The following is a 16,088-nucleotide window of genomic DNA, read 5'->3' as shown; positions in this document are numbered from 1 at the left end:
TGGGGGGAGGGGAGATGTGATAGTTCTTTTAGAAGGTTCCTTGTAAGAAATGGCATAGCTAAAGAGAGTGAAAGGGAAGGAAGAATAAGAAAAACTATTTATTAATAAGATGGCAAGTTTAGAATATATAACATTTAAACATAACTCTACCTGAAATCTCAAACTCTCCTGAAAGAGAGAGTTTCCTCCTGAAAGATTGAGTTGAAGAAAGCTTTTTATGAGTTGCATCAGTGGTAAAGAAATAGCCTTTGTATGACTACTAGAGAATAAAAGGATGATGGATGATTTGGTTTCAAATTATTTTAATAGCTAAAATAATTATTTTCCCTATATAATCAAAACATGCACACAAATGTTCCTGTACCTAGAAACCTTGGGAATTAAGAGTCTTAAGGTGTTTCTAGAACATTTCTTTGCTTAGCTAAAACAAACAAATAATAAAAGATACAACCTATTCCTCTTAAAATGTATGAAAGCCACAGTACTCAAATTAATAGACATATTTAAAAGGCAAGTAATTAATAAGGGAAACACTTAACTCATTTTGTTGCTTTTGAAAGACAAAAAATGGAAGTGGATATCCTATTACTAATTAACTCCTAATTGCTCGCTTGACTTTTTATTTCATTGGAGTATAGTTGATTTGCAATTTTGTGTTAGTTTCAGGTATACAGCAAATTGATTCAGTTATACAAATATATATATTCATTCTTTTCAGATTCTTTCAGATACTTTGCCCATATAGGTTATTATACAATACTGAGTATAGTTCCCTGTGCTATACAGTAGGTCCTTGTTGGTTATCTGTTTTATGTATAGTAGTGTATGTTATCCCAAGCTCCTAATTTATCCTTCCTCCCCACATTTCCCCTTTGGTAACTATAGGTTTGTTTTTGAAATCTGTGACTCTATTTCTTTTTTGTAAATAAGTTCATTTGTATCATTTTTTAAAATTAGATTCCACATATGAGTGATATTATATAATATTTGTCTTTCTCTGACTTCAGTTAGTGTAATAATCTCTAGGTCCATCCATGTTGCTGCAAATGGCATTATTTCATTCTTTTTTATGGCTGAATAATATTCCATTGTATATATGTACCACATCTTCTTTATTCCTCTGTTGATGGACATTTATTGCTCGACTTTTTTTAAAAGTGCCTCAGAATATGTCCAGGCAAAAATCTGGTAACACAAGGATCAAAGGAAGTAGTTAAAAATATCTCCATTCAGATCTTATTCTGGTACAAATAAGTTGAACTCTGTTATTACTCTCTGCACCCAAAATCTGATAGTGGAGGAAAAAATTATTTAAATCTATTCTTGCCATGTAAATGGAAGCAGGAACCTAATGCACTATTTGCACTTATTCAACAAACATTTAAATACTTACTAAGCACTTACCATGCTCCAGGCACTGTTTGAACAATTGGGATAATTTAGAAAACATAGCAAAGATCTGAACCTTGTCTTTTTAGCCCTTAAATGCTAATGTGGGAAGATAGGTAATATACTATAATAATAAATGTATACAGTATATTAAAAGATTGTAAGTGTCCCTGGAAGTGAAGTAGGCAGTAGACTATAATATTAAATAGGGGGATAAAGTATACCTCACTGAGAAGGTAGGGTATAAGCAAAAACTTGAGAAACTGTGGGATTTGGACTAGAGAGAGTTCCCGCTGGGATGAGCACCTGGTCCAAAAGTCTATGTTAGAAGAATGTTTGACGTGGACAGGGACTATCAAGAGCACCAGATTCTGTAAAAGAGTGATGGGAGGGCTTCCCTGATGGCGCAGTGGTTGAGAGTCCACCTGCCGATGCAGGGGACGCGGGTTCGTGCCTCGGTCCGGGAAGATCCCACATGCCGCGGAGCGGCTGGGCCCGTGAGCCATGGCCGCTGAGCCTGCGCTTCCGGAGCCTGTGCTCCGCAACGGGAGGGGCCACAGCGGTAAGAGGCCCGTGTACCACAAAAAAAAAAAAAAAAAAAAAAAAAAAAAAAAAAAGAGTGATGGGGGTGGATTTGGATTTAGAAAGAGGTAGAATCAGAAGTTATAGGCAGATAGATTGATAGATAAACATATTCTGTCTCTTAGTCCTCTCTCTTGAACTACTCTAGTACATTCTCTCCTTTTATGTTCTGTAGTAAGAATATAAAAGACAGCTTACTAAACAGATTAATGATTCAATTAGCTTAGCCTAATCGAGGGATAAATTTTCAAATATTTCACGATGCCGCATCCCACACATTAGGTGCGAATCCTGTCCATATCTGTTTAAATTCACAGTTGGCCTGATGTTTACCACCACTAGGGGATTCTAAAGCAGTACACCTTTCATTGGCAATATTTGGGATTACTTATTTTCTGAAACTATGCCTTTCACTTTCTATTTAAGAATTAGAATAAAAGATGGAGGTTGTCAGAAATAATATTACCTAAAAGCATAGTAGAAATTCTATGTTGTTGATTAGTCTCATATCGGAAATGAAAAGACACCTTCATCACAAATGACCACCCAGCTATGAACATCAGAAATACTGGGAATATTCTAGTTTCAGGGCAAATTTCATTGTATATAAGCTCATAAAAAATGAGAACCCAAGTCCCTGGAGCAGAAGAAATTTAACTTATGCAGTACACCAAGATGAGAACTTCTAGAAAACTGGAGGTGTAGAGGTACTATACTTGTTTAATATTTAAGATAGCCTAGAGCAATGATAATCACAGACAAACTCTATGAAATGTTATTTGTGCCCACATAGTTACATTAATTTTCTTTTAATCTTTGTCCCAGGAAGTATTTCAGTTGAATTTTACATTTCTTTCCAAGAAATTAGGAACTCTGGAATACAATCTCATTTACTTTAACTTTTTTCTCACAGTTATTTCCAAATCCTAAATGAATTCAAAACCAAGAATTTATCTTGCATTTACTTCTTCAATATGTAAAAACAACTTGGTTTAGGTGAACTTTAATATAATTCTGGGATTAGGTTTACTCAACTAATGGGTTACTCATTCATTTATTAAACACATTGATCTAATTCATATTAGATATTCTCATACACACAAGACATAAAGTAATAGTTACTTTTTGAAGGTACTATGTGTAGTGGTTGCAAAAGGAGCTCTGTAATCAGATATTCTGGGTTCAATAATTAACTCCACCTCCTTCTAGCTGTGTCTGTTTGGGCAAGTTAATTAACCTCTCTGCCTCAATGACCCGATGCCCAAAATAGGAATTAGTAGTGATATCTGCAACATAATTGTGAGGAATTAGTAGTGATATCTGCAACATAATTGTGAGGATATCTGCAACATAATTGTGAGGCTAAGGTTAGAAATCCACATATACAACTAAAGATTTTTTTATCAGCAATATAACTGAAACTTGACACTGAATTTAAAGTCTGTGCAGCAAGCTGATAGATGAAAAAGTAGATATCCAAATTAAGAAAACCAGGATTTAGGAACCGAACAAGGTTGACAATAGGTTTATCAGGCTGTTTTCAAACTCATTGGGATTTCTTAACTTCTTGAATAGTTTCATCAGTCTCACCACGAAGCCGTACAACATAGAAAAATGCATAGCAAGAACCTGTAAGAGAACCAGATTGCCTGTCTTAAAAATTAAAACATAGCACAGATATTAGATTTTAAAGCTCTACAGGGATCATCCAGTACAGCCCTCTATATCCTTCCACTCCCACATCATTTTCTTGATAGGTGGACCAAAACCCAGAGTTGAACATTGTTCTCATCTTCCAAGACTGTGCTTTTCTTCCCAAAATGATACCACTGTTTAAGAAGAAATGTAGTGGTAAGAAGCAGGAAGGCCAGAAGTGTTTAACAACATTCTTGCCATTCTTTTGGGGGCCATATACCGTAGCTGCAATAACATGAATTATCATAAGAATTGAATTAATGCAGGGAAGACACTTGGAGCAGTGCTTGACACACAGAGATCACCCCCGAAATACTAGTTATTTTTATAACTGGTAATAATTAGTCCTTGATTTGGGACCCAATGACTAGAGTTCAAGCCCCAAGTCTGCCACTTATAAGTTAAGTTCCCTGCTGCGAGCCCCCTCATCTGTCAAATGAAGAGATTGAACTACATGTTATTTAAACTTCCTTCTAGTTCTTTCTTGTATCTCCAAAGCTGAGGCTAAATGTAAAAGCCATACAGTTATTTGAGGTCTTTTAAAAATTTTGTTTTTTTCCAGTTAAATCATAACTACCTTCTACAGTTAAGAAAATTATCACAATGAAATCTCCAGAATGCTAGAAATGAAATATCTATTCTATCTGTTCATTCTATAGTGGTCCATATTGGAAAAATAAAGCAACCAAATCTAGGGGTACTAGATACTATATTTCTCACTTTTTGTTTATAGGGAAGCAGGGAAAATCTTTATGACATGATACAATTTGGGAAGAATTTGTAATCATTACAAAGGAGATCTCCCCCCTATGTATACTTTAGACAGAGATGACCTCATACCCTAGCATAGTTACTGGGGGTGTTCACACAGGTGTCTGAATCCTGTTCTGCAAGAGAGATTTTGGTAGAAAATTCAATTTTATTCAGTTAATAGATTTTTCCCTTTAAGGCATACTAAACTATCTTAATTTAGCACATTGCAGAATATTTGCTTTGGGGTAATTTTTTCTTCCTACAATTTATAACATTTTGGTTAGGTTTCATGGGCTTAATTTTGATCAACACAAAGAGTTTATACTCTATAGTGACAATATATGTGTAACAAGGGAAATACATTTTCCTTAACTGTATTCCTTGGGTACTTTCAGATATGATTTTCTGAAAATATGATGAATAAATATTGTATTTGTGTTTAAGAGTAATGAAGTGGGTTTTTATACCAATTAAAATTTTATAAATCTTGTATTAATTTTAAGAGTCAACCAGTGTACAGATGTATCTATATGGACGTAAGTAATTTTACTGTTCCTTGTCTACTTCAAGTCTTTCTAAGAGTCAGATTGTCTCAGTGAATAGAATTAAAACATTCATTTCTTTCTGAATTATTTCAATATATGCTTTAGTGGAGGTTACACAAAATTGGAAAATTCCAAGTACTTTTTAATTTTAAAATGAGAAAATTGTGTAGTATATGTGTAAGGGGCTGAAAAGGGGCTTTGTTTCCTTGAGATTAATATTTCTTTTGAAAAATTTGTCGTAAATGTTATTGCTTGTTTAATTAGGATGGTAATACGATTTGATCTTTCCAAGTAAATTGACCGATTTGCTATCAATAAGAGACAGCAAAACTCAAGATTGCTGTAGTTTTCCTAGCAGAAGCTGGAAAGCTTTCCTTAAAGTTTTCCTTAACAGCTTTCCCCACTCAAGCCACCTGAACTTCCAACTTGAAGGTTTAATGTTACTCTAGGATTCGTACTAATTCCTGCCATTGGTTAGGGCTTTATACCTCAAGAATTCTTAGTGAATCTTATTATACAGTAAACCATTTGACTTCTCCATTGAAACACCTTCTTGCCTGAAGCCCTTTTAGCATATGGAAATCCTCTTAGCTCATTATCCTCTGCCCATATGGGTCCCAAATTCTTGCCGTCAGATTCTCTGACTCAGTTCTTCAACCTCAAGATTGGTGTTTCAATAATTTGGTTCCTAAATTATGACCAAGTTTATAAAGTATATCATATCTATGCTGGCATGCTGACTGTCTAGCTCCTATTCCATCCACATAGGTATGTTTCTTCTTAAAGTTGTCCTCTTAATCACTGTGTTGCCTTGAAGAATCATGACTCAGGCATGAGCTGCATGTTATGATAAATCTGTGTTCATAAGTATGTAAGACATTAAAGATTTTGACTGGTGTGAACGTAAAGAAACTTGACCAAGGAATGAATAAATGAACTTGGTATCTCGGCTCTTAATATATTGGTTTAAATTTTGCTTTTGTACTCACTAGCTCTGGTACTCAGACCACATAATTTAAATTTTGTAAGCTTCAACTTTCTCCTTTGAAAAAATAAGCTTAAAATATGTACCTTGATTTCTGCTTCTATTCATGAAAGAATACTAGTTATAAGACTTACCCTCCTACTGTAATATTCAATAGTTAGAAGACTAGGCAAAACATATAAAACAACTCTCACACATTAAAAAACAGACAGGGAAGCGCTGTAATACCTGTGAAAAGGAAAACAGAGAGAGTCTTGGCAATACCCAGGTTTCTGTCTGGAGGCAGTTTTTGGACCATGGTACATGGAGGGACAGCCCAGTCAGAACTACGGGGTCTTTAAATTTTGTAGTTGAGGAGACAAAGATCTGAGTTTGGAGAGAACAAGGCAGCTTCGATTTGTAAGACTGATTACCAGAAAGGAGGGAAACATACAGAGAAGAACTCTAGAAATCTGCACAGGTGTTACTCTGAGAATTTTATTTCAGTAACAGTCTTCACATATGTAGAGTGAAATTTGATAAGGCTAGGCAAAGAATAAGTGCTGGAAAAGAATAATTACAAGAGAACTTTAAGTAGAATTCCCAGAGCTTTCACAGGTCTGGGAGTCTTTTGAATTCCCATCAGCCAGAGTAGTGAACCCTCATTGAATACTTGGAACGTTCAGTAGAGAGCACAAAAGGGTCAAGCTTTAGTAATAGAGATAACTCTAAAGACTACTTCAGTCTCATCCTAAACATGTTTTTAAAGCAAGCCTCAGAGGGGTTAGTCTGACCCATAAGTAACTTAACCATCTGCCAGAAACAATCCTAACTCCTTCTAAGGGAATAAACAAAATCTAGCACTACACAGAATAAAAATCACAATATCTGGCAATGAATGAAAACATTACTGGACATAAGAAAACATAGGAAAATGTGACTTGTAACCAGGAAATAATTCAGTCAATAAAAACAGACCTGGAAATGACAGATGATAGAATTAACAGACAAGAAGTTCAAAACACCATTACAAGTATTAATATGTCAAGGAGTTAAAGCAAAGCATGACAGTTTGCATCCTTCAAATGAAAGGCACAATATCAGGATATTTGCTCAAATTTATATTTAGGTGTGCTATATAAGTATAATAATGATAATAAAAATTAGAATACGAAGAGGCGATAACAATTACTGTTTGGGGATATGCTGTGTCTGACCCTTTGCTAAGTGCTATACACATATTATCTAATTTAATCCTCATAGCAACCACATGATATAGTTACTATATTTATTATTAGTTTTCAACTAAAAAATGATGAGGTTGAGAAATGTTATGTAATTTGTTAGAGAGAACACAAAAGAAGGTTACAAACTGAAGATTTAAGCCCACATCTGTCTAAATTCGGAAGCACATCATTACAGTTTCCCAAATCCTAAAAGTTATGAGCATGAATGCCACTGTAGAATTTTTTAGCCTACACTGCCAGGTTTAAGAAATGTTCTAAGATTTTGTTTTATATCTTAGTTCATGTGAAATTTAGACTCTTCAAGATGTATCCTGTAAATGTAGATAATTTTCTAAACTCAGAAATCAGGCTGCCATTTATTTACAAGAATAACTGTTTGCCAGGTTGATTCTAGAGACTTTTCTAGAGTCAGTAGAGTAATAGTCTATTTTTTAAAGCAAAGTGGACTGAACGTATTGTTGCCAGGGGGAGACAGTGGCAGGGAGGGATAGACTGGGAGTTTGGGATCGACATGTACACCCTGCTATATTTAAAATAGACAACCAACAAGGACCTACTGTATAGCCCAGGGAACTCTGCTCAATATTCTGTAATAACCTAAATGGGAAAAGAATTTTAAAAAGAATGGATATATGCATATGAATAACTGAATCACTTTTGCTGTACACCCAAAACTAACGCAACATTGTTAATCAACTACACTCCAATATGAAATAAAAATTTTAAAAAAGACAAAGTGGACTCAGTTAATATTTTTGTTCATATGTTTCCATCTAAACAATTCAAGAAATGTTTTATATAGGAGGTAAAAATTTAAAAACCACTTGAAAACCTTTTAAGCATTAACACTCTGGTTTCTCTTCAGATCTTAATAATCTTTTGCATTTTTAAGCATAAATGCTGTCACCAAATGAAAAAAACTTTATCTTATGAATATTTTCCTTATATTACACTCTAAATCTGCAGCTTAATGTGACAACAAAAACCAGTTACAATCTTAAATTCCAAAATATAAAGCTAGAAATACAATAAAGTCTAGTATATATGTCTTACAGGTCAATTTCTTACCCGATGTATCGAGATAATGTAGAGTATATACTTAAGGTTATGTGCTATTTAGATTTTCATCAGAAATAGAAAAATACTTTAACTTAAGTCAAAATTATTCATAATAATGTGAAAAATTGTTAAGGTTTCTAAATCTCTGTCACATAATTTAGAGGCAGATAAAAAAATTATGATAAAGATAAATCCCAATATTTATTTGTATTCTTTCCATTTTTCTTCTGATAGTGTTTCTAGGAAAAGTAGAAAATAAGATGTAGGTTCAAGACTAAATTATGAGAATATGTAAATTCTCATATATGTCTGTCCTTGATATGTTATACGCCCCCGTTTTCAAAGACTGCTATCGAAGTAAGCATTTGCTTAAAGAACAGTCGAAACTCCTACTCTTTTTTTTTTTTTTTTTTTTTTCTCGGTATGCGGGCCTCTCACTGTTGTGGCCTCTCCCGTTGCGGAGTACAGGCTCCGGACGCGCAGGCTCACCTGCCATGGCTCACGGGCCCAGCCGCTCCGCGGCATGTGGGATCTTCCCGGACCGGGGCACGAACCCGCGTCCCCTGCATCGGCAGGTGGACTCTCAACCACTGCGCCACCAGGGAAGCCCGAAACTCCTACTGTTGAAAGACTTCACAATTTGGTCAACTCTTGGGCCTTATTTCCCCACTGCTCCTTTTTGCACAACTCACAGTATATGCCAACTAAACCACTTGCCTTGCCTAGACCTCTTAGTGCAGTGCTTCTCAAACTCTAACGTGCATGTTCATCACCTGGAAATTTTGTTAAAACACATATTCTTGCTCAGCTGGTCTTGGGTGGAGTCAGCATTAGAAGTGAGTTCCCAGGTGATGGTATGCTACAAGTCCAGTCACCATATATTGAGTAGTCAGGTGTTCAGACTGCTGCATGTTGTTCATCTTCTGCATTTCCTCTTCAGCCTTTACCACTGTTTAGACGTGATCCTCCTCTGTGGTCCTTTGTGTGTTTGCCCATTCAAAGGCTGAATGAGGCTCTTTCATCTTAGGCTCAGAGAAAATTTTGTATATCTGACATCATTCTCCTGAAGTTTTACCTTCACTTTTGTGTGTCTAGTCAATGATCTCCTAAACTTTGAGGACTATTTATTACTTATATCCCCAATATCTAGCATGGTGTCTGGCCCACGGTACATATACAATAAATATGTATTGTAAAGTAATTAAAGGACATGATAAGAGATAGAGGGAAAGAGAATAAAAGGTAACAAAAATGAAGGAAGGTAAAAAGGAAGAATTGGGTACTGTGAGATCACATTTTATTGCAATTTTCATATAGTTCCTTCCACATATAAAACTGCTACAGTATGGAAAATAACAGGAATTGAAACTTTTATCATGTTTAGAGGGGGGCAAAATTTTTTTTCCATTATTTTGCTTTCTCAATAGCAGTATTTCCAGGGAAGATAGATAGATGGACAGACAGACTCCTGTGCCACAAGCATATTTTGCAATAGGCCTGCTAAGAAAAAGATGAACTCTTTTACCATTTAATTATGCATAGTGTTTACTGGGGACTTAAGGTGAATCGCTCTCCTTTTAGTGTAGAAAGCAGTTATGACAATAGAAGATGAAGAAAGTCCTTTTCACGAGAAAAAATCCTGAATATTTCCTATGTAATCACCAATGCTGCAATTATTTTTACTTATGGTCCTGGGATTTAGCAAGAAGTGCATTGGTACCACCTTTGGAGACTTACTCAGATATAGATATTGTCATATGTGTGAGATATTCATGTACATTCAGATCTTCTTTGTTAAATGAATTCTTTTTCACTTCAAAATCTTTGCACTAGTACTAATTATTAGTTACTTCTTCTTTGCCATCAATAATCTATTTTGAGATATATATATATATATTTCCTTTTTTTCTTTTTTTTTTTTTCTTTCAGGGTTTGAACCTGAAAAGACCAGAGTCAGTACAAGGAGGGAGAGAGGTAAGAAAGTCTAAGGGAGAGGGAGGGGGAAGAAGAGAAAATGGTTACAGTGTTGCGGTGATTTTGTTGATGTTGACTGATGCTGAGGATGTTAATGACAACGGGGATGTGTTGAGAGGATTTATGATAACATACATCTCATTTACTCTGGCCAAACCACATTTTATACATATTTATGTAAATGTATTATTTGTGCTGCTCCTCTGAAACTGAAGAAAGTACCAGGTCTCTGGTTAGGCAAGTGTTGTTTCTGTTAAAATAGATTTTTATAGCAGTAGGGCCCTCTAGACAGGGCAGAAAAAACTTTTTTAAGCAAACGTTACATGCAATATTTAAAATGATTGATTGAGAAATTAGCATAATTCTAGCAACAGAAACATTTTATGTCATCTGGGATTCTTCACTCTCCTATCCAAGACAATTGGCAAATGCTACTAGGCGTGTGTGCAATTTTAGATGGTATGAAGTTGCCCTGGTAAGACTACTGATTCTAAAACTTCCTTTAATTATTATCCCAGATGCTTTATAAGGAAGGGAAACTTTTAATAGTACCAAACATAATACCATATTGTTTATGTGATGCATATTATTTTCTAATTCTAATGTACAGGCTTAACTTCACCTTGATTAAAATTCTTTCCAGGCTAAATGTGTAAATGCTCTATTTTACTTTGTGACTCAGGTTGTTGGGTGTAGGGGGATGGTGGGATATTTAATTCAGTAAATCAATATTTTCTTCTTGCCCAAAAGGTAATTTTATTTTTGGTGAGATTTATATAATTTGGGGGCAAAAGTGAAGATACTTTGTCTTATAAAATGAGAAAATAAATGTAACCCTCCTCCCTATCTGTGGCTTCTCTTTCTGTAGAAACATTTTTCTTCTGTATTTAATACATGGTATTTGCCCCTTCTTTCCTTGCTCTTTTAATTTTCAGTTGTGTGTGTTTAGTATTTGACATTTTAGTTCCTTGTAAACCTGTCATTTAGGGTCTTTCTGCTTATTTGCTATTTTCCATCCAGAAGAATCTATTCTTTTTGAAGGATGCATAACAGTAGGCTCACACTGGCAAAAGAGCTGGAGAACATGAAATATAGATAGATTTATCTATATTTGAGATTTTTCATGATGTAGGAGAGCAAGGTAAAAAGGACGTGGTCATCAGTAAAGACAGAGTGGGAAAAATTATGTACTGTGTAAGGAAGACCTCAGAGCCATTTACAGGTTTTGTGAGGGTAAATACTTTCTCTCAGATGGGACTAAAATGGATCTACTTAGAGACTTAACTCATCACCTTCTAAGTGAAAGTTCACACCCAAGCAGGACTGCCACAATTTATTTCTGCTGATTCAGTGCCTTTGAGGACATTCAATTTGGGTTTTATTACTCAGCTTCTCACCACTGTATCCTAGTCCAAGAGCAACTGTGTCTAAAGAGGGGAAACTTAAGTCCATGTACCCATGTGATGATGTTGCTAAATGGTAGCAAAAGTCATTTTTTAGATTAAGATTTTGTAGATTTTCATGTTATTTTTAAAAGCCTAATGACTGACCTTTATTGAAAAGAGTTGCTGTTAAATTTTATTGCTTAGTTTTTCATTTCCTCTTATTTTATTTTTATTACAAATGAACTTGTGGGTAAGGAACATGTCAATAATGTATATTAAATTAAAAAAATTTTCTTGAACGTATTTTATGGTTTGTGTGAAGGTCAAATTTTTAATGACCTACAATTTAACATATACATCTGTATAGAGGGGACAACCTTGATTTGGGCCTCCTCCCTGAGGTTAGTGGAATAATTGAGAAGGAGGTAAGATCATCCAGTTAATGATAGCCTGGTAGTGTCTTCTCTTGAGACCCCCAATCCAGGAATAGAAAGTAAAAGGCAACTATTAAAATTCAAAACAACCACTTCATTTCCTGTCTGGGCAATACTGGGTTACATGGGCATATTTCTATCCAGCCTAACACTCACTTTAGTTTTCCCCATGATTGTAAAGTCTAATACATTCTGTGGTAAGAAACTTCAGAGAAGTATCAGACAATTAGGTGAACTATGTTGTGGACACTTCTGTCAAGTCTCAGTGGTAAGTGATCTGTAAATGAGAGTGTAATTCCTTCTTAAGAGCTTCCTGATCTGATCTCTCTTGCTTATGAATTGTGACAGATACCTTTCTGATTCCTATTTGCTGTGTTCTGTTACATGCATGTGTTACAAAGATGTATAATATACTTCTGATTATGTTAAATTGAAGTGTGTGGATTTGGAAAACTCTTACTCAAAACATCCTCTTAGAATTTTTCATTCTAATGATATTGTGATTGATGAAGACTGAATGACAATGATTACTCTTAAAATGAATTAATTTGTCTTAGTTCAAATGACAGATGTTCCCAGTAGGTGTTGACGGATGTGACACTAGGGCCTCTTACCAAATATTTATAAGAAGGCTTAAGAAGCATCAATTAAAATGTCTATTTACCATTTGAGATCATGACAACAGTTAGAATATGCATGGAAAATCGAAGCAGGCATTAATATGCTATTTAGCTAAGTGGTAAATATTATTAAAAGGCTCATTGCTAGACAGGAAGGCCAGATTTGAGCACTACATGCCATATAAAACATAAATTAAGAAGAAGTGATTAAGATATAAATTACCTTCCGGAAGGAAATAGAGATGAACAGCACCTAAATTGCTTGTATTGTTGTGAAATATTTGAAAATAGGTATTAATTGTATAAAAAACTTCAGCTACATTAATTTTTTGGTATATTTATTCTTTATTTTTATCGTATATTTATATATTTTTGGTATATTTACCATGCATGTAAATTGAGGGGGCTGATCATAATCAATAATGACAAGGTTGTTTAAAAAGGGAGATTAGTGGAATGCTGTGTGAAATGTGATTATATAACTGATATTCCTTTCTGATTGTAAGTGAACTTCCTGCCTCTAGTGGGATCTTACAACTCATAGAAAAACCTCAAAGAAATTTCACTGGATATGACACATAGACAAATCATATTTCTTTTAAGGAATTTCTGTTCTCCTAAATACAGTGCTTTTACTGTTAAATGTGGATAAAATCAGGTTACTATCAGTTTTCTTAAAAGATTGTATAACTTTGTTATTTTAAATAGTATTATATTTTCCAAAGTACGGTTTTTGTTAACTTATTAAAGATTCATCTGTGTGCATGTGTGCCTGTGTATGTACGTATGCATGTGTTTGTACACACGGATTTTGAATGGCAAGTTGTCTTTATTTTCACCTTAGCTCAAAAATACTCGACCATCCATATTCTGGATATTTTATATCACAAGTCTAAATGCACATGATGTGGGACTTTATATCATGGATAAAGAAAACTATTATGGTTAGATATCTAAGTCAGGATCAAGCATTTAATTTCAGAAATTACACTTAATATGGCAAGCTAAGGTGAGAGACAGTGGGTACTGGAGCTTTTGGGTTATGGGTGTTGTTGGAAGTTAACAGAGATTCCAGAACCACTGATGCAATGGAAATAAAGTGCAGGCGTGTAATGATCAGGAATCACTTTTACATAATTGGCAGAGATCAGATCTCCTCAAAGTGATGAACAAAGTAAGTAGAGATTATGTTACCATTCTTCAGCTGGAATTCTGAAGAAAGATTAATATCGGTACACTTGAACATTTTAAATAAACAGTTTTGTATTCTTGCAAGACAGATATTGAAAATGCTCCTTAAACATCTGAGAGAAAATGAACATTTCTGATAATTTCTAGAAGCATTCTTTAGAAATGTGCCCCCAAAATGTTAGAGATGTATTCATTTCTTTACGAGAAAAGTCGCCTGTTTTAGTGTGGAAATTTTTCAGTTAATTATGTTTGACTGTGCCGATGATATTTCTAAAAATTCTAATTTTACCTGGGGGATTGCAAGGATAAATAAATAGATTCTGATAGACACATAGGAAGAAGTGGACGTTTCCGACCATTAAAATAACTGATTTTTGAATGTGTAATTCTCAAGAAAATCATGGGCATGCCTTACAATCTGCCTACTTTGTAGTCATCAGAATGCTTCACTAACTTTCTCTGTTGGACTACAGTGTCCTAACTTTGCCAAAAAACATAAATGGGAAATTACAGATGATATGAATTTCTGATACTTAAAGAAACATAATTAATCAGAGATATTTGAAAAAGGTAGATTGAAAATAAAATATTTAGCTCAATGCTATTTCCCCAAGCTGACTTTATATTTAAATGTATGAATCATTTAAAATAATAATTGGTAACTTGCTGTTTATGTAAAGTATCACTTGAGCATATAATATTCCTAAAGAAAGTGATTATTTTATTCAGATAAATAGTGGATTTTATGCCTTTGCTAGTACAGCTGGATAGACTTTGCATTGTTTATCCCTTGACAGATTACATGTTCCTACTTGAAGTTGAAAGTCATTTTAAAATTTGAGCACCAAAAGGGAGAAAACTCAAAGAATGTGATCAATGATATTCTGTATTTCAAAATAATTTGTCTCTACCTGGAATAGTAGCACAGGCATTATTGCAAGTGGAACAAAATTAAAAATCACCATTGTTTTCTCTTTCCATTTTTAAATTAATTAGAATTACTAGGCAGATTATTTTGGATCTAAGTTATTGCTTAAGTTAAGAAAACTTGCTACTATTTCTCCCACATCCAGCAGAGCACTAGAGAGAATTGTTTTCTAAAGAGAGTAAAGAAGAAAAATATGTGAGTTTTAAGAATAGAACTAAAATCGAAGAAAGTGTGTTGTTCTTGAAAATGAGTTAGCAAAAGTGTTGAAGTGCCATTGTTCTCTTAAAATCTAATGTTTTACATAATTTGAAATTATAGAAAATAACAATATTTCTTTTATAGCTTGGTGAAAATCTTCACCGAGAAACAAATCATGATTACCAGTTATCTTTAGTAATTTTTCTGCAAATTTACTTCCATTTGCATGAAGTCTTTATTGTTTAGCATTCAGAATAGACTGACTGTTTCCACTTCCGTTCAAATTTAGCTATCCCATTCTTGGTTGATGTAGAGTTTTGTGGAATAAGAGATTCTTTTATAACCTCCGTGATGACACAATTTGGGGGAGAAATATATATTGGCTAATATTATATTCTTCTTTGAGATATAAAAGCTGAGGCAAAAATAACTCTTCTTTTATAACTAGAATTATTCAGTGGTTCAGTGGCTATAATTTGCCACTAAGATGTATCTGATTTACAATTGGATTCTGAGATCAAGAGACCTTTTAAGGACTCAGTAAAAAATAAAATATGCTTATTTTTTTTCCTTTCTCGGAATTGACAGGCAGTAAAGGAACTGAAAAAATCTTTGTGCTTATGAGCCAATATTTAATTGAAAGAATTACAATTTACAAGGCCATAATAATTATTCCTGTTTCAAAAATGTTCTTAAAGGATAAAATGAGTTAATAAGTGTAAAGCTCTTTGAACAGTGCCTGACACATAGGAAGCACGCAATAAATGACAACAATTTTTATTACTATTATTATTTTCCATACCATTTGCTCTTCCTTTCATCTTTCCTTCTGTCAGAGACAATCTGAGTGTCATGTTGTTGGGAGATTTTACTGTTTACATGGACTGTCCTATAATCAGTGATATCTAAAGCCTAGTCTTAGATTTTACATTCTAAATTGGTTCTCAGATGACAAATTCCTGATAGGACAACAAACAAAATATACTTGGAATCTGTCATTGAATCTCAAAAATTCTTAATTCCATAGTTCATATTACAGATAAGAGAAAATTTTATTTACCTTTCACTTACAGCATTGTTTACAGAGAGCAGTGTCTAAGCACTATAGGTTTTATAAGCTATTT

General features: G+C 34.1%; 1 protein-coding gene across 5 annotated transcripts in view; it reads left to right on the top strand.

Annotated features, from left to right (window-relative positions):
• The window catches only part of CCSER1 (coiled-coil serine rich protein 1), a 1,247,878-nt gene that overhangs the window by 828,991 nt on the left and 402,799 nt on the right, over positions 1-16,088 (top strand). For all 5 annotated transcript variants that reach the window (XR_013828080.1, XM_079919695.1, XM_079919694.1 and 2 more), the window contains one exon: positions 10,164-10,208. Coding sequence is in view for 4 of the 5 variants with exons in the window: in XM_079919695.1 (XP_079775821.1) it covers positions 10,164-10,208 (45 nt within the window). In the remaining variant the exon portion in view is untranslated. The remainder of the gene's footprint in view (positions 1-10,163; positions 10,209-16,088) is intronic.

The sequence above is a fragment of the Stenella coeruleoalba genome (genome assembly GCF_951394435.1).
Source record: "Stenella coeruleoalba genome assembly, chromosome: 4".
Lineage (NCBI taxonomy): Eukaryota > Metazoa > Chordata > Mammalia > Artiodactyla > Delphinidae > Stenella > Stenella coeruleoalba.
The sequence above is the reverse complement of the archived record's forward strand: the minus strand, read 5'-3'. Positions and strand labels throughout refer to the sequence as shown.